Here is a 19,437-nt window from a genome sequence, read left to right on the forward strand (position 1 = left end):
GCAATGGATGCTGTATTACAGTAATGTTGGGATATAAGAATTTTGGTGGTGTTCAGTGTGATACCTGAATTGGTATGGTGGTATCATTATATTATCTATCGTCAGCCGTGGAGGTTGCAATACCATTTTAAAACGGTTATCTTAAAGTTCTGATGGTATTGGCTGTTATTTGTTCTTAGTACAAATTACTTTAAGGTGTTAAACTTGGTCTTTGGCATGTCTTTATTCTAGCATGTTACTGTTGAATTTATGTTTGTTTTGCCCATGTAGGCCATGTAGAAAAACTGAAATGCTTCAGATAATCACTCTATTACGTACAGGGAAATTCAGGTGTAGAAAGTAAGACTTCTTGCAGTTCTTGGGTTCATATAGGTCAGTTTTTTGTTAGTATCTTTAAGAGTTATACTGGTCTGCAAGCGTAATAAATTTTCTTCTTTTTAGAATTGTTTTCTTCTGCATTTTAACCAGGGCCACTTACACTTCATATTATGTAAGGAAATACAGGAACTACAGGGGCAATGTATTTTTACTTTTTTTAAATTTTGGTACAAATACCTGCAAGAGGAAATTGTAGAAGTTCATATTCTCTGGGTAATATTATTATACCAGACAGATTCCCTAGGCAATTTTTTTTTTTGTAGAAAACTACTTCCTACCTGTTATTTCAGTGATAAGGGACTGCAGCTATTAATGTCTCACATTTATTTGCATACTAGCAGCTCTGTTCTGATTTGCTGTTTTGCATAGCCATATATATAAAGAAAATTCTAAACATTATGAATACTCAATGTAAAATTCTCATGATGCTAATGTAAGTTTTAGTTATACTAATTAATTTCAGTTAGTAGCACCTGTTAAGAAAAAGCTTTCCACAAGTCTTTCTGGCTTTCTGTCTTCTCAACTCTTCTTCAGCATGTTAGGAACATTGCTATTTTGCTGTTTTCTAACCCATAAATAGCTGAAAACTACTTGAATTATTTAGTTGCTAATGGATAGGTAGCTGCCTTCATGAGTATTATTGAAACTTGAATTTTATTCCATGATTTAAACTACAACTATTGTATCTTTGAAATAAACGTGGTCTAGTGAACAATCCCTGTGATGTGAAGAGGCAGGGCTAGCCCAGAAACACATTTCTCTTGCAGATAAGAATGCTTGTGTGAACATTTCTGCCGTGGGGGATGCTGCTAAACATGTGGTGGTTGCTGTATGTTGTTTGCTCTTATGTCAACCTTGGCAGAGATAATCTCTCACAAAAGTACAATAATGTCTATCTTTAAGGGCTAGAGGGGGGGAAGGCTCTCTTATAAAAGTTATTTTCTAAAAATAAAATCAGGAATAAAAGATGGGGTGGTGTGTATACATGTATGGGTATACACATGCACACACAAATATGTACATATATGTATATGTACATATGACAGCATGTTGTCTATAGCAACTTTTTTCTTTGTATTCCTTATTGGCTTGTTTCTCTTCTGTCCTTGGAATGTAAAGGTGGCCATCATATACGTAACAGAGGAGGGGAGGTTATTTAATAGAATAGCATCAGTGGTGCCATTTTCTGTTTTATTTTCTCTACTCTTTAAATAATCTTTGTTTTTCAGTTTAATGTTCAGACCTCTGTACTTTGATAACAGTTAATTTCAATTGCAATTTTAAGCTGAGACAGAAAGAATCCAACTGCTTCTAAAGCTTGCAACATGGAAATAGTTTCATAGGCTTTCAGTATACAGGTTAACTGCCTGCTAGTAGAAAAAAATTAAAGACAATTGACTCACTCAGTGTCTTGCAGCATTGCAATGCCGTTTGTTCTGTCTTCTCTGACTGCATCCAGATATTGTGGTACTGACTGCATCTTTTCACAGCATGTAGGAGTTTAGGAATGAATTGTTGGGGGGGAAGGGGAGTTGGAAATACCTCTTTCATCTCAGCTGCACTGTTGGTTTTCTTTTAGAAATTACATTACAGCGATTTCTCATTCAGTTCCAAAAGGAGCTGGGTGCAGAGAAGAAGCCAACAAGTGGGATCATGGAAAGCAAAAACCACTCAAACCACTCCACATCCACTTGCTATTTCTTCACTGCGGAAATATCTATCTTGTGCGGCAAAATAAAACAGTGGTATACTTCTTATATAGCTAATTCAGCCATTTCATAAGAACAAATAAGTTATCTTCAGACACAGGTTGAGGCAACGGCTAGCTGCTGTTAGCTTTCCCCCTCATTTCAACAGCTTATAACATCAGGGGACACATGAATGTACCTCATTAGAAGGTGGAAAAAGAACAAAAACAGCAGGATGCATAAAATGGAACTAAAAATACCTCTGTGAATTGTAGAACTATTAAATCTGACAAGTAGATTCTTAGGCACCTTTACCTTTTACCAACCCTTTTTCCACTGGAGATATACATTCAGTGAAGGTGTTGACAGTAAACTGCCTGTTTATTTTCATGAAACGATGGGAACATACTATTTTTGTTACACCAGCCCCCCTGTGAGGTGTGATTTAAATAATCTGAGTTAAAATATATATGTATATATATATATATATATATATATAGTGGGGATGCATTCAGGCATGGCAACAGCATCCTTATGAATGAAAGCTTGAAAAGCTGGATTTAAAATAAGTATAGGAACACTTACAAAGGAAGTAAAAGCTAAGTAGAAATAAAAGAATGAGAGAGACAGGCAAACGCTGTTGATAGGCTGGTGCAATGGGAGCGTGGAGGATGTGCAGCCATCAGCCTGTCTCATGGAGCTGATAGAAAAAGAAATAGGGACCTGTGTGTTTGCTTCTTATCTCATCCTTGCTAATATTTTTGGACTGGATTCCATTGCAGGTCTTCCAGGCATGAACTGGTAGCAGCTGTCAAGACTCAGTTTATCCGTAGATGTAGAGTATCTGGAGTTTGTAACCTAAAATGATTAAACCAGGTTGCAATTCAAAGCTTTTAAGGTAAAATTAATTAAAATGTCTTATTTTGGGGGGATATGGAGATACCAAGTATCCATTTTAAAAAAGATAACGTTACGTTGCGTATCACAGGACGTGAAGCCTTTTTTATATGCTTAACGTTTTTGGCCACTAATGTTTTCAGTGTATCTTTAAATGAGAATGTCCAGATACTTGCATATGCCCAAGGATTTCTGATATAACTTATGTACCACTTTTAAAAATGTGGACCTTTAAGATTAAATTATTTAAGTTGTGGGGTTTTTTTGTTTTTTTGTTTTTAAGTGGCATAGAGGCTGACAAAACTGCTAATTTGATGTGCGTTAAATATAAAGAAATAAGATGGCTCCGTTTTGAGCAGGAGGTTTGTTGGGATATTCCCAGGTTCCTTCCAACCTAAACCATTCTCTGGTTCTATGATTATGTATATTTTTAGAAGAAGGACATTCTCTCTGTATTTATTTATTTATTAGCCAGTGAAATGGAAACTGCAGAGACAACTGCATAGTTAAATAGGATTGTCAGCAGCAAGAACATGTCCTATCACTGTAATAGAAGTGCCATTTTTCCCTACCCCTTACCTGCTAGGGGTCTGCCTGCATAGTTGAGTAATGTGAATTATGTGTCAATCTGTTAACACGTGGCTTCTCAGCAGTTTTTTGACAAAGGTAGGTTTGGTGATGTGGTCTTCTGCTGTTAGTGATCTTTAACGTGTTCAAAAAATACTAGCTCAACACCTATCTGTACGATATACTGTTAAAATAGATAACCCAATGTCCATTTCACATTCTAGAGGACAGTGCATGCTATACTAGTATAACACTAACATTATTTCACGCTGTTAAGGTGACCCTCTGCTCTTTTTTCTTGCCCTCTCGCCTCCATAAATTAATTTGAAATTCAACTTTTCTTGGAAGTAACTTTTACTGTAGCTACAGTACTACAGCAGCCTTTCACTGTTCTGATTTCAGTGTGGCCTGAGGTTAATGGTTCTTACTGAGGATGTCTGCTTTATGTATAGACTTTTTGTAGATCTTTAGATGAAGAAAAACCTAATTTGAACCAAGGTAACATGGGCACTCAAAAACCACAAGGAAATTAAAAATACTTTTTTCTTTTTTTTTTTCTTTTTTTTAATAAAAGGTAATTAAACCAGTCTTATGAATCTTGTCTGAAATTAACAATATTATTAATGCTTCCCAAAAGCACTAGCGGTTGGTTGCCACATTGTATTTTACCTTCTGGAGAATAACTTGGGCTACTGAAGTGTGAAAGAACAAAAACATATAATTTCCCTCCTTTGCATCCATTCTGCTGATTCATATTTTCTTGTGAAAACCATAATATTCAGGAACAGATGAATTCTTCACATTCTGCTAGCTCTGTTTGGAAAAACGGATGCAATTTCTTGGAGAGATGTGTGGACAAGGAAGGTATGAGTGGGAAGAAAGATGAGGGATCCTGAGACTGATTCAGTTCACTAAACAGGAACCATTAGTATTTCAAATAGTGTATCTCTTCTGTCATCTGCAGCACGGGCAACACCAGCAACATACTGCTTTGCAAGGATTTCTCTTTCGATACTTGACTGCAAGCCCAAATTTTTCCCTTGATATTTGAACATATTCTTGAGTATTGTTCATACTCATTTCAATGTTGTTGATCATCTCCCCTTGCTCCTCCACCAGAATTGATATCTGGATAAAAAGATCCTTCAAGTCTTTGATCTGGTTCTCCAGATTGACTAGTTCTCTGTGTCTCTGTTCAATCTCTGAAAGCTGTGCTTTGGTAATTTTGACTTCAGTGAGCAGATTTTCATTGAAAATCTCCCATTTTCCTTGTTGGAGCATATTATTGACTTCTTCATCAGATACCTCTTTACCAGCAACTTCCAGCTGGCGAAGAATAAATAGTCTACATTTTTCTTGCTTAGCAGTTATAGCATCATTGTATGAGAGCATAGCATTTAGGTAACGCTGGAATAGGAAAGCATGGTGGGAAGTCAGAATTCTTGCTATAGCAGATGATGACCCATGTTCATTTTCAGCTTTTTTCACTGTTTTTGACAGTTCATCCAAGCATTTGCTGATGTGCTCTGCTTGAATTCTTATTTCTCTTGCTATGTTAGATTCCCTTTTAAGGACACTGAACCTTCTCATTGAAGATACTAGGGTTTTTTGTTGTTGACTGAACTTTTGCACCTCCTCCAGCAAATTACTAATTTCATTCTGAAGCTTCTGGATTTCATGCAAGTGCCTCTCAGTTATGGGCTCTTTTTCATAAATGATAGCCTGCTGTTCAAACTCTTCCTGCTCTTCTTCCTGCATAGTTGCACAGCTGTTTTCTCCAACTGGCTGCAGTTCCTTAGCTCTCAGTTTAAGCTCTTGGAGGCGGTCTCTCATGATTTCTGTGTTCAATATTTTTTCCCCCTCTTGAAACACAGGGTATTAACTCCAATATCTTTTTTTCTTATTTCACTGTAATCAAAGTGCAACAGCAACAACAATAATACCTGTTAGCAATTATCTGTATACGTGAAAAGTAGTTCTGAAGATTATAGAGTGCTACTTCCCTCAGTATGAAAGTGAGGTAAAAGCAGCAGCAAATGGGAAGGTATAGGTATTAAGAACAAAAGTATGATGTAGGTGGCGTCAGTGCACTCCACCTTGTAATTCGGTTTCTGTAGGACTGGGACAAATTTGTAGTGTGGGATCTAGAACTTAGAAAAACTAGGAAGACAGCATGTGGGGAGGATGTTTGTTTTGGGGAGGAAGAGAGGAGTGACTCAAATCCTAATTTTATTGTAATTCCTTATTTGATGAAAGAAAAATAATCAACTATAAATCTTACAGAAATAGAAGTGAATGTGCTGCTCCATTTTTGCATTCTCAGTGGGAAACAGCACTTAACTTCAGCTTCTGAGGCCATGAGACAAACTCTCTTGAGAAGGATCAGAGTTTTGGTTCGAATAAGCTATTTTAGACTTTTACTTTAGCTGCACTTAAAAGTCTGTCTCCATTTTTTCCATGCCTTCCCTTGCCTGGGGAGTTAAACTGAGGGTAGCTGCGTCAAAACAGAACCACAGAACTCCAATAATTTAATGTGAAAATATATTTTGTTAATGTCTGAGTATTCTTAGAGGTGGATGCTGTATGCTTAATGTTGGGACTTGAAGATTTTCTAAGTCTTTTCTGGATTACCATCATCTGCTCTTATATTGTCATTTGCGATCTTTGTAAAACTTATGCAAATGTAACCTGTACACCATCTTGAGCTATGATTCGGTACTGTTTCTTATTCATTGGAAAGTAGATTTAGTTTTATTTTCTGCCTTAGCTATTCTGTGAGCTTTAATGGAGATATTTAATGTCACTTTAATAGATGCACTGTTAATATAATTCTCAAAAAGGTTTTAAAGTTTTCTGTTGGAAATGGATTTTATAGAAAATATGAGAAACATACTTTCAAATGGCATAGCGTTCAGCCTGCCTTGTGTGGTCATTCTCAGTTTCCTTGCTTGTTTTTGAATATAGAAAATGTTCCTAAAAGATCCTTAAATGGCTTGCTTGAAGACATCTTTCATATAATAATTTTTTAGAAAGCCCTGGAAATTGGCAAATTGTAGGGTCTGTTTTATAAATATATGTCCACATTAAAGGAAAAAAAAAGGAAAAAGAAAATTTAAACTGCTGTTGAATGTCTGCTTATCTTGAACCTAGCGATATCCACGGAGGGGGGTCTTTAGTCTGTTATGCAGACAGATGAAACATAAACCAAGTAACCCTGAAAAATAAAAGTGATAAATGTGAATATTTTTGAATGCGGCTTTAGTCTTTAAGTTAGGAAGGCTTATATATAAGGAACAACAATTTTGGACGGGTTACTTTGAGAATTTTAAGGTATTCCATTCATTGTGCCACATCCTGAGCTTTGAGATTTAACCTAGCTTTTCAAAATTCACATATTGAAGAGAGTGCATTTGATAGTAAGATGTTGATATTGTATAGTTCATTACATACAGCAGAATCCCTGTGCACTTGCAGGTGGCTTCCGGGAGCTTTCAAACGTTTAGTCATATTAACTAACTTGGTTTTAAAGCACGTAGCAACTCCCCTACCCACACTCTTTTGTACATCTACTGCAGTTTGTCTTTTATTAAAATGCTTTTTGTTGTGGCTGTTGCAGTGCTGCTGCTATTGAGTGTTTTTTCCCTGCTGCTTGAGCAGGAAGGGGTTGCTTCATTCTGTACCAATCAAAATTATTACTGCTTTGAAGTATACTAGCATTTAGATTTACTTTTTAGGTTAAAATTTTAAGTGGGTAGTTTGCAATTGGCTTGTATATAGTGCTGTTGATGGGATGTCACAAATTTTTTTGGATACAAAAGTTTGGCCAAAGGTGATTAACTGAAGACTTCCCATTGCAAAATGATTGTGCAAGTTGTGAAATTAGATATGGGTTCTACTGGGCCTGAGACAAAAAGTATAGGACTGTAAATTGCACGTGCAGAAATAAAATGGGAAGTTTACCCTTTCAGTGCTTTATTAGTAAGCCAGGATTGCTCTTTTAAAATCTATGACAATTTAGGCGCTCTTCAAGGGGCTGATGTGTTTGTGTTAATCTTGAACTGCTCACTGTCTTGGTTTCTTTGCCTGATGCAACAAAGCAACGTATTACTGAGGATAGATAATCTCTGTATTAAATATTTCTGTTGGTGACTTTATTATGAAGAAGCCAAAACTTTGAAGCATGTTTTCATGTGTTTAGGAATATGAAATCCAGTACCAGTCTTTTGTTTTAGTTAAGAGAAAGCTTCCATTAGGTATGTTTTAGAAAATTTCTAAGTTCAACTATTTTTAATTACAGAGGAGAAAATACTTTCTTCAGACTTCCCATGAATGTTTTCCTTGGACTATGATCAAGAATGGAAGTTTTCAGTAAAAGAAGTAAAATGTTCAGAAGTAGATGACAATGGAATAAACTTGCTTACGCCACATTAAGTACAGATTCCATGATTGCTTAGTATACTCCATGCCATGGCTGCATTAAAAATGATTCACAGCTGACTCAAAATCTTCTTCTGCTGTGCCTTCAGAAAAGAGTCATGTTCTTAAGCAGTTAACGTTTAGGAAGGCTTCTTAAGTTTTCTTTGCCTTTCTGAAAATTTTCTTACTGGTTCTAAAAGTGGACTCTCTGTGCAGGGGTGAAGGACACTGTCTCATTTTGCTCTAGGCGTCTATGTGAGATGCCTAGTTAGACTAAAAAAGGATGCTGCACATCTTGTTGTTAATAGGTAGAGACTGAGGGGTTCATGAAAAGCTATCATAGCTTACTCATGCATCTTGCTTTTGGGAGTGAACATTGACTCAGTCTAGATTTGCAACTCACATACCCCAAGGGACGCTGTGAGAGTACTCTTTCCATGGATACACTGTCTTCTGCCTGCCCCCCTGCTGTGGTAAAAGATCAGTTCATGGAATCTAAGTTTTTTATTTACGGTCTTTATTTATGGTTTTATTTATTGTTATTATTTATTATTTATGGTTTTATTTATGGTTTTATTTATTTGTGGTTATGGCTTTAAACCAGTTGTTTAGCCATAAATGTTAAACAATAGTATCTTGTGGATGGTTTTAGAGATTTCAGGATTTTGTTTCATCTGACAAAACAGTAGTTTTATAGGTGAAAGTTTTTTTTTGAAACCTCAAGTCTGAGGATTTTTAGTAAGAAAATGCAGTATTTCTCTACAGCATACAAATGCATCCTTTTTGGAATAGTTGCATAGGGTCAATCCAGTAATTTGTCAATATGCAAATGATTTTGTTACCTGTTAACAGCTTCAGAAGACACTGTTGTGGTTTCTCTGATCCCTAATGCATATTTAAGCCTCTGAGTAGGTTTTTGCACAATCCAAGTCATAGAATTGAGCAGTGTGAACATGTTTTCCACAGACTTCAATCTGTCTAGTTGCGGAAGGATTAGCTGAAAAACAAAGTTGAAATGCTACAAAGATCAATCATCAGAAAGACTGATATTCTACCCTAGTGTGGTTGCTACTGTGGTTTTTCCTTAGCCGTTGTTGTTGTTGATTCCCTCCTTTCCTCCTGCCCCGCAACCATTACCTTAATATTTGAATTTAGTGTTTGGTGATTAGTGATCCACTGCAAGAGAATCTAAAAAGCTTGGCAACCATTAGATGTTACAGTAATGTGCTAAGGCTTATGATCAGGCAAGCTTGGAAATGATTTGTTGGAAAACACTACTTTGAGGTAGGAAAAATGCAAGATGTATTTATTGTATTCGAATAAATCCTCTGCATTGCTTAACTTGCTGTGTATCGCTCCATAGCAGAGGACGTGCGAGTCCTTTAAGATAACATTTGTTTGGAATGCCTCAGAACTGCTTGGCACCACTGAGACTGCTGCAGGGAAAGTTCAGTGTGGGGCATGTGAAAGGAACCAGGAGCGCTAAACAAAGCTTCAAAGACTTGACCTGAAAGTCTGTTTTAGTACAGCCTAGCACATCTGTTGACCCATGTTAATTTAACATGGCTTAACAGGCCCATGATTAAAAAGCAAGTTATAAGTGCTCCATTAATGCTTATGCAAGGTGGCAAGATGTTCTTGTATCTAAGAAAATGTAAGTAATTACTGAAAAGCTTTAAAACGTGTATAGTCATCCATCAAAACACATCAGTTTCTCAAAAGGGCAGTTAAGAGTTTTTCATAAGATCAGTCTAGTTTGAGAATAAATTAATTGCAGGAGGAGGAGAATTGTACTGTATTTCATACTCAGTCTGCGTATCCATTTACAATTGCTATCTACTTTTTGATGTTTTGGGTTCTGTGTTCTTGAAATGGTTGCATGCGCAAAATTCCTTGCAAAAAATGGAACAGAATTGTGTAACCATTATGGGACTCTTTGCAAGGTATGAATCATATCACAGTTTCTTCTCAAATATCAAACTTGTGGAAAAGTAAGCAGAAAACACTTCAGGGTGCTGTTAGCTGTTTTTTTTTTTTTTTTCCTTATTTAAACATCAGTCACACCAAAGGGTGGAATGTGACCAATTTTACTCTAGTTTCATGTCTTATATCCTATCTGGCTGGCCTTCAAAACCAGCCTCTGAACTTACTTGCCAGTTAAATGTGGTTGATTATACTGGCAATTGAAACAGATGCTGGCTTCAAATAAATAAGGATGTCTTCATGACAAAGATAACCTTGAAGATTGTTGTCCTGACTTCTTGAGCGTTCCACAGCAAAGCTTTCTTCATATCCTAAGCCCTTGTTGTTTTCCTGCATGTCTGTGTATATGCATAGAGGCATGTCCTGTGGCTCGTTCTGTTGAGATGAAGGATTTTTCCTTGAGATTTTTGTCAATACAGGGAGAATAACCCTATTCTTTTAGATTTATATAAAGGGAATGGGTGGACTGAAAACACTTCTGTGACTTAGTGTGTCCCCTACATTAAAAAAAAATATTAATAAATAAAAAGGTGGGCTCTAGCCCCTCCTTCTACAGTGATAAAGCAGCACAGACTAGCATACCCTCACCAGACATTTTCTTTGTGGATAACTGAAAAAATTGGGCTAAACCATGGAAGAACATTAGCCTGTTACACTGTAATTTCAAATTTTTGACTGTTGAGTTTAAAAACAGCTCTAAATCCTCCTAAACATAAAAATCTGAGAGCATCAGTGCGGTCTGCTGATGTTTCTAGCCATTTCTCAATCATAAACACTGCATCTTCGTTTATCTAAACTGCTATTTACGTTGAAACTGGAATTAGGAATATGTTAGGAACCTGAATCGAGAACTGCTAACCAGTTTCTAAAAGAGAAAATCTGTGGAAATATAGTTGTGGAACATATATATAGTTGTATAGTTGTGAGAATCTAGTCAAACTGATTTAACTCTGTGCTTATTCTGTGCATAGTTAGAAGCTATTTAAATTTGAAAATATAGCCAAAGAACAGATAAGGCTACAGGGTGGATTATATTTTGGGGGGAGGTAGAAGGGGTAAGGAAGGGAACAACATTGTAGAGAAGAAGAAGAATCAAGCCCAGTTTTGCACCCTACTGGTGGTACTCAGAGCTCAAGGATTATTGATGTACTTTCATGCACAAATTACATTTAGGGAAACAAAACAGGAATGTGCATGCTGCATTTAAGTTTGGTCACTCTAGCATACTTCATCTCCTGGAAAGGTTTTTTTTCCCCTCAGTACGTTTATCATGCAAATCCACTGTTGATTAATTTATACTGGTTCATTTGGCAGACATCGTTATACATTGTTGACAGGTTCAGGAACACAGTTTTCACATCCTTATCATGTACATTTTAAGGATATTGCAAGAGCCTTTGCCTTCTGGAAACTTTAATATGTTGCTCTTCAGGGTTATGAATCTCTCCGGTCAAACTGATGACATATATGGCTGGCTCATAACAGAAGTCTTTATGCTGACAATTCCTTCAGCACACTGATTAGGGCATTAAGAGATCCTGATGGATGGGCCACCATTTATGATTTGTCATGATGATAAAGTATGTCCTAAATTTTTTCCAAAGATAACATCAAAATGTTCATTTTCATCAAATTAATTCATGTCTTCCGTTAAAAAAAAAAAAAAAAAAAGTTGAAAGGTCCTTTCACTTCATTGCAAAGTGGATGTATAGAATATTCATCCACCAATTTAATTTGTCAAAAGACTCAATAAATAGGTAGTCACCTTCCAAAGAATCAAATAAATGTGATTTAGGCCGCATTAAGTTAAAAGGCGCAAATGGACCTATGAGATAGTCAGGTTGATCATATGGAAGTTTTGTCACTCGTTGCAATTAGATTCAATAGCTTTTTATGGATATAGCGGGGGGGGGGGTTGACTTTAAAAAATGCTCTTTGGTTTAATTTTTATGATTTTATTAGCCATTTCTGGATTATTCAGCTGCTTCATTAAAGTGTTTGACACAAAAATTTTGTTTGTAGTTGATCTCTGATGTGATTTGCACGCCTGCCTATATTTGTTTTAATACACTGTGATCCACTGGAAGAGGATGTAAAGACAGTCAGAGGACAAAGAAATTTTCTCTTAGCCCTTTGACATGTACACTCTGTGTGCTGCATCACCCTCCTTTACCTCTGCTGAAATAGCTACTACCATTTTGTCAATTGCAAAGAAAATAAGGATCAATTAGTTCATCCCTTAGATATGAGTGGGTTAAGGGCACTGGGTATAGGACACTTAAAGGCAACATGTCTCAAAGAATTTCAAAGTTTAAACAGGGAATCAAATTTTTTTTTCATTTTTTTCTGTCTATTTTCATGGTTCCAATGCAACTACATTGCAGCTCTGTTATATGGTGAGAACAAATGTGTAAAAATTATTTTTGAGCACAATATCTGTTACTAATGCTTGGAGTCATAGTGTGGTCTGGAACTCTATTCGGAGTGTCTTAAGTTTAGCAGCTCAAGAAGAAAAAAATTAGTGAGACACATATACCATTTCAAATGCCTGCAGTTTAAAATACTCTTCATGGTTTGTGGGGGAAAGCTAGGGATTTGAGTTGAAGTTTCAGTTTATTCGAGAGGCTGTGCTCTTGTATAACCTCACCAAAAAAAAAAAAAAGGAGGAACACGTTTGATAGTGTTTTGGAATCTTACCCTATTACTCCAAGATATAGTCCAAGTAACTAAAGCAGGCAAGCTTGATACAGGTTAAGTTTGTTCTCTCCCTTTTTAGGAGGGAGAAAAAATCTCTTGTAAGACATTTAAGTGAAAGAAACATATTTTAAACCAAGAATTATCAAAAAGAGAGGTGGTTGGATGAAAATATTCTCTTAAAAGCATCAGTCTTAAGACAATAACCTCTTGACAAAATGTATTTAAGAATAGTTCTAAGTTCCAGTTTGTTTGTGGCAAGTGTGGGAGCACTTCAGCAGGAAAATACTGAATGCAGAGAGCCCACTCTAGTTCTGATCATTAAAAAAGATGCATTTTATATACTGAAGGTAGCTAAAACGTATCAGTATATACTATATGATGGTGCAAAATCAGCTACATTTTCAGTTAGAGGAGCTTAAATCTCAATGGATACCTCATTCTTAATATTAAGAAATACTGAAATGCAAAGGTCGCTTGTATTTATCAGTGTTTGCCTTTGGGAAGTAATCTGCAGCAGATCGCCTCTGCCATGGACCACCACATAACCTTGTTGAGGAAATACAACCTAGCCGCTTGTCCCATTGCAAGAATATCGCCCTCCATACCTGCCACAAGGCTCCTGTGTGAACCCAAAATAATCATTGTAGAGGAGCATAAGAGTTGTGAGTTTGAAGCAAGGTAGCTTGAGAGTTCTCCAGTGTGAAATAGATTATGGGAGGTAGAAAGACCGAGTACGAAAGTGAGATAGTCAAATGAAATAAAACAGATCTGAGTATTATAGAAGTTCACAAAACAGGTAAAAGTGAGTCCAACAGTGCTGGAAAAGTGCAGCCAGTTATGGTGCAGGAGTAAGCACAGAGTATGGAGAGGGGTAAAATAGACCTTAGTTACTTAAAAAATAAACTTAATTAGTTATTCTTGGAGGTTGGGCTGGAAATGTGAAACGCAGGTATGTGGTAGGAGATGTCTGAGTTATTGTATGTTGATTGTGTGGTGTTGCCTGATTTGAGAAAAAGGCCCCAAGGGTGAAGAGGTCATAATACAAGGTCATAGACTCTAGCATTAGTAGAGTAGGTAAATATAGTAGTTTGTGAATTACCATCTGTATTATAAGATTTTATTCTTTCAAAATGATCTACAACTGCCAGTCTTTCTCTTACATTCTAACTAGATAAACCTATTTTTGTTGCTAATTTGTGAAGTATTTTGTTCAAATATGCACAGTGAACCTGTGGCAAAAGTGGGATTGTACCTTGTAGTTTTGTAACCTTGGTTCCGAGCGTGCAGCTGCAGATGTACAAGGCTTGAAGAAAGGGATCTACCACCGTTTCCATGTGTACAGATAGCAATTCCTCTGTTTTGTACTAACGCTTTCAGTAATGGAAGGTGGTAAGTCCATGCTTTTGCACTGATATAAGTCACGTTTACAGTGACACATGCTGCACCTGCAAGTGCTGACTGACAAAATAATGATCTCACTCTTGAGAAAACAGTCTGCAGGTTATTCTCTGTAACTGGCATTGCTTGATTGAAAGTAAAACTGAAGAATTTATTTAATATCTTGATGGTGTTTTTCATATATTAAACAAAGATTTAATGTCAGTAGTGCTCTGAGTAGATGCCTGCTTTTTTTTGTTGTTGTTTACTTCAGGTAGGAATAATACTAAAAATCAGCACCTTCACTTGATCAGCTGGTGGAAATATGCTGGCCACTTATAGGTCACAGAAATCCACAAAGAAAATCATCATCTCCTTTGTCAAACAGTCACATAGTGAGATACATTAACGCTACATTTTAAAGCAGAGTTAGAAAATGAATTAGGAGCAAGAGAAGGGGCTACAGCACAGCATGAGGGACAAGTGAAATCCTGTCCATTTAATAGGACATACAGTTTGAACTGCTAGTTAGCAACTTGCTCTAAAATTGGGATACTATATCTCTTTCGTGATTATCTTTCCAACAATAGAATAACAGACTCAAAATTTTACTGTGCAAAATTTCCACCTAGTTTTCATTCCCATTTCATCTCTGTCAGACCATGTAGCTAAATACTGTAGCCTTGAAAATCAGCTGTAATATATGAAAGAATTTCCAGGCACTTTAAAAGCATCGTATAGGCAACTTGACTAAAATCTCTACTGTTTACCTAGGTGTTGACATATCAAGGTGAAATAAGGATAAGAGAACAATATTTACATTTTTTTTTTTTTAAATCTTGTGCAAAAAAAGTGGCAATATTATTCGTTTATTGCCTTTGGGAGTTCTACATCTGGAAGTCAAATGTAGTATCCTGGTTGTGAGATCAGAGACATCTTTGGGACAGAGCCAGGAGGCATTATTCAACTGATAGCAGAGCAGAGTGTGTCAGAGAAATTACACTTCTGGTACATAAGAATATGTTTCAGACCTGAGGTGGGAATGAGGCCATGTACCCTAAGTGAAACAAATTATGATTGCTGTCATTCTTGTGACCACTTCAAAAGGTAGTGTGAGAGAGGAGTTGCTCTAGAGATGCCTAGAGATACTAAAACAGGATGAGTTGAGAATCTTATATTTAAGTACTTTCTATATTTAAATGTAGACTGGAGGAACCAGTTAGGGGAAAGGTTGAATTAGAGAAATGTCTGTTTTACCTCCCTGCAACTACGTGTATACAAACTCCTAATTGATGTTAGTAGGCAGAGAATCTTGGAGAACCTCATGTCACCAGTTTTTCATTACAGCTCATCCTCATTTTCAAAGGATTGTTTTGCTTGAGAATTAAAGGCATGAAAAGCAAATAGAGAAATGAAATAAACCAGTGTCTTTGAGAAAGATGCTATTGCCAATCAGTAGAAAGTGGCTGGTGGGTCTGAAATTGTTGTCAACAATCCATAAGGTACTGAAAATTAAGACTGTTTCGTAGAGTGGAGTGCTAATGAAGAACGTAGGTTAAAATCTCATAGCAGGCTCTATTTTGGTTGTTTCAGCGTAAGTTAAAAACTGTGAAGGTAATCTGCAAAAAGTCTGCAGAAAAGAGAGAGGAGTCAGAGCTTAATCTTAGAATGCCTGAAGGTCTCTATGGGAGGCCTGAAAAGTGTTTGCTAGATTTTGTACATGCTTGTTTGTGTTAAAAATATCAAGAATTGTGTGTTCTGTGACTTCCTTGGCAGGCTAAAATAGGGTCAATAACTAAAGAGGACAGAATGTGAAATCTTCAAAAACAAAGAAACAAATCTGACACACCCACACCTTTCTTTCTGTTTATTGATCAGGAATTTGAGTTTCATGGATATTAACATAAACAAAATATAAAGACACTAATAAACCTTTTCCTGCTTTAACTGCTCAGGCCTCACCTCTCTAGTATCAATCAGTTTACTGATTGCTGTCCACAGGATTGTCCAACAAAAAATAAGTAGATAAGAGTTAAAATCCTGAAGAAAAACAGTAGAGAAACATTTAAAATAAAAGCTTCCTGTAAACCATGAATGGAAAAATGAGGCATTGTGTTCTTTTCCTTGTGGAGATTGCTGTTAAGTTCAAAGGTTCTCTCTCTCTCCCTCTCTCCCCTCTTTGTTTTCTCCATGCACCTTAGGAGTCCTGATTAAGTCACTCCCAAAGCTATGGCTTCTCAAAGTAGCCTTAAAGATTAATATTCTTGATCTTAGGCAAATCATTCACATAAAGATACATTTTTTGTTAAGTTGCGTGTACTCACTCATGTTGACAGTTCTGATACTACAGTGTTTTGGCTCAGGGTTACTTTGCTGTTCGTTAATTTTGATCGGCAACGTGCACTAGAACATGGGCAGTTAAAAGACTTTACTTAGAGCAAATAACTAAAAAAAAAAATAGAAAGTAGTTGTTTGATCTTGGCAAATCAGGTGTGATCCAAAATTATGGATCTGTAGCAGCTGACTATGATTAAACTTAACCCTAAAAGAAGCATCTCTGAGGTGCTTTTCACAGATTCCCCTTGACAGTGTGCCCCTACAGTATTTACTTTTCAGTGTTGTGTTACTGTGTGAGAGTCCCATACAAGTGGAGAGAAATGCAGAATTTGGAAAGGAAGAAATAGTGTTAAAAAAACAACCTCAGAACAAGGAAAAAAAAAATCCTCTACCCTTTCTGTAGCACTCTTTTGATTTTTGATGAAAGCTGAGATATAAATGTAGCCTTTTCATGTTGGAACTTTTTTCACCAAACCTTTTGGCTTGTAGAGTAAATTCTAATAGTGATTTGTTTTCTCTTTGATCAGTAACTTAGATGTTAGAAGCAGGTCAAGGAACACACATAGTTTGCATTCAGACTTTATTTTTCACTGACATGTCTTTTGGTTTTTAAGAGAAATATTGTTATTGGACTGTAAATGTCAGTTGTGCCAATGCGTACATACACTCCCTTTCCACGCAGTTTCCCATGACTCTTCAAATTAAGTTCAAAAGCTGTCTAGTTGTTTTAAAAAAATCCTGCTTGATACAAAAGCAGTTGATGCCTACCTTCTCTTTATTTTTTGTGAAAAGAAAGTTTATGTTGTTAGGCTAAGAAGCTTCCAAATGTACTTTTTGTGAAATTGAAATAAGCCAAGCATGAGCTTATATATGAAGCTTTTCACTTGGTAAATTTAATGTGATAAACCAACAGACACTCTCCTGCACTTTCAAGTATGTTTTGATTATATACCTCCTACAGTTTTTAAACACAAAAAATTGTTATATGTGAAGTTCTACTGACTTGGAAAATTAAAATCAAGCTCTATCCTTTAAGATAACTCTGACATACTCCCTAAGAAGGAAGTTTTATGCATAAAACTTGCCCTGAAAATTAGCATTCCTGTGCATGAGCAATAGAGCTCTGAGACTATATTCATCTAGAGAAGTATCAAATTCTTTGCAAGGCAGATATCCATTATTTGTATATTTTGACACTTAGGTGCATTTCCCTTCTAAACTGAACTACCCCATCTTTTTCTCATATTTTCAACTTTGTAAACATTGAGTAAAAGAAAACTCTTTACCTTGTAATCCTGAGTTGGTGGCAGCCTCTCTTTTATCCTTTACTGAGGAACTCCTAAGGGCAAGCTTGAGTGCAGTCTGAGAAACATTGTGTTGAATATTTGCCTAAGTAATGTGTCTTGAGTGGCCTTTCATTAAATATTTTCTGCGTGCCTTCTGCTTCCAGCTCTTAAATAGTTGTCCAGGGGTTCGGCTTCGAGAGCTGGGGTGTGAGAGGGAGAGGGAGCAGCTGCCTTGTGCAACTGCAGTAGACAGGCAAATTGATTACTCTCTGCTTGGGGAATCTGGTTCTGCCTGTTTGGAAGCCAGCCTGGCTTGGAGGCGGAGTGCTCTAGCAGAGGTGGCCAATAGCAGCAGGAAGCGTTGGGCACCCGCTCCTTGCAGAAAGGCCTTGTAAGCTGGACGGGTGGCGTAGCCTACCTGGGAAGCACAAGTGTAAGGGCAGTAATGGCTTTATTCTTCACTGAAGTGCCAAAAAAATAAGAAAGAAAGAAAGAAAATGAGTTGGCTGGTCCTAAATTTAGTTGAAAGGAGGGGAAAAATCCAGCCCAATAATACCCTTCATCACAGTCAGGATCTTAAAAGTGTTTTAACTCCATTTACAGGTTTGACCCAAAGGCTGAAAAGGGGCGGGGGGTGGGGGGAGAGGTCAACATGGAATGCATAACCCGTGTTAAATCGCTTCGGTTTTTAGGGAACGTAATTTGGAGACCTCTGTTTGAATGTGTTACTTATCCAGATACAGCACTTCACAAGCATTTATTGAATACAGTCACTATTGCAACATGAGCGCTGTGAAGAAAATGAAAGATAGTTGCCTAAGAAGAGAAATCTTTTGCTTTCCACTGTATTAGAGGTTAAAACTCAGCAGGCACTGTAACTTACAGGACAGTAGTGTTGTATTCATACTGAGCTATACAGCTTACTGACATTACCTTCTAGTTCAGCTGTGGTTGGAGGAATGTGTAGTCCGATAACTTAACAAATATTGCAGTCATTTAATCTGGAGGTGAGAAAGGAATAGGCTATGTCAACAAAGTCTGTGTTCAAATATTTTCTTCTTCAGTCAGATATAGATAGGAATTCACAGCACTGCTGAGGAATGCTTTTTGAGAGACTAGGGGGCAGTGCAGTAAGATTTTCAACCTGGGACAAAGATATGTTAAATGAGCGAAGTAGATAGTTGTTTTCAATCTTTTAATTACTTTCCATAGCTTTCCTCAATTTCATTTTAGTTTTTCCCTGTTTTTTTGCTATGGTCTTGTTGCATTTCCAAATACCAAGAGGACATTGCTTGTTCTGGCTGGTTGGTAAGAAGGAATAGTACTGGAGTATCATAAGCATACTGAACATGTCCTGGGTTCTGTAAGTGTTGAACAGCGGTTAGGGAAGCTCTGCACTAAATCGTACAGAGCGGAAAGTACTGTACTCTGACTTCCTTGAGAAATGGGAATGGATTATCAAAGCAGGGGGAGGGGAGGTGGTGGTCATTTATCTCATAGTATGCAAGATAAATGGTGACAAGCTGGTTTTCTTGAGCTGTAAAGGCAACACGGTTTTCACTTTTTACATCTGTGTGAGGTTAAAAGCCCTCTTAGGAGTAAAATAATTAAGAACTGAGGTTCTCGTACTGCAGTTCTGGAAAATGGGAGGGAGTCTGTATGAGTTGTTAGATGAAGCTGAGGTGCTGGCGAGCTCTGCTAACTATGAAGTAAATTCCTACCATTGTTCCCTCCCAGGCAGGAATATGATAAATCCAACATACTAGCCTTGGCCTAGCATTCCCTAAAGCATGTAAGTTAATGATGACGTG

At 36.9% G+C, this 19,437-nt stretch overlaps 2 protein-coding genes across 11 annotated transcripts in view; one reads left to right on the forward strand and one right to left on the reverse strand.

Annotated features, from left to right (window-relative positions):
- The window catches only part of ARL13B (ARF like GTPase 13B), a 53,706-nt gene that overhangs the window by 15,493 nt on the left and 18,776 nt on the right, over positions 1 to 19,437 (forward strand). The gene's annotated exons all lie outside the window — the stretch shown is intronic.
- On the reverse strand, positions 4,060 to 17,928 carry STX19 (syntaxin 19). 2 transcript variants are annotated; one of them, XM_009675036.2, is made up of 4 exons: positions 17,627 to 17,916; positions 8,789 to 8,943; positions 6,424 to 6,744; positions 4,060 to 5,438 (listed from the first exon to the last, which is right to left on the reverse strand). In XM_009675036.2, the coding sequence occupies exon 4, from the start codon at positions 5,361 to 5,363 to the stop codon at positions 4,485 to 4,487; it is 879 nt and encodes a 292-aa protein (XP_009673331.1). In that variant the 5' UTR covers positions 5,364 to 5,438; positions 6,424 to 6,744; positions 8,789 to 8,943; positions 17,627 to 17,916; the 3' UTR covers positions 4,060 to 4,484. The 2 variants fall into 2 exon arrangements, with proteins under 2 accessions (XP_009673331.1, XP_009673329.1); XM_009675034.2 differs by lacking the exon at positions 6,424 to 6,744 and having other exon boundaries at positions 17,627 to 17,928.

The sequence above is a fragment of the Struthio camelus genome, chromosome 1 (genome assembly GCF_040807025.1).
Source record: "Struthio camelus isolate bStrCam1 chromosome 1, bStrCam1.hap1, whole genome shotgun sequence".
NCBI classification, from domain to species: domain Eukaryota; kingdom Metazoa; phylum Chordata; class Aves; order Struthioniformes; family Struthionidae; genus Struthio; species Struthio camelus.

Coding starts and splice junctions, on each gene's coding strand:
- STX19 (XM_009675034.2), bottom strand. CDS start 5,363: ATGAGAGACCGCCTCCAAGAGCTTAAACTGAGAGCTAAGGAACTGCAG.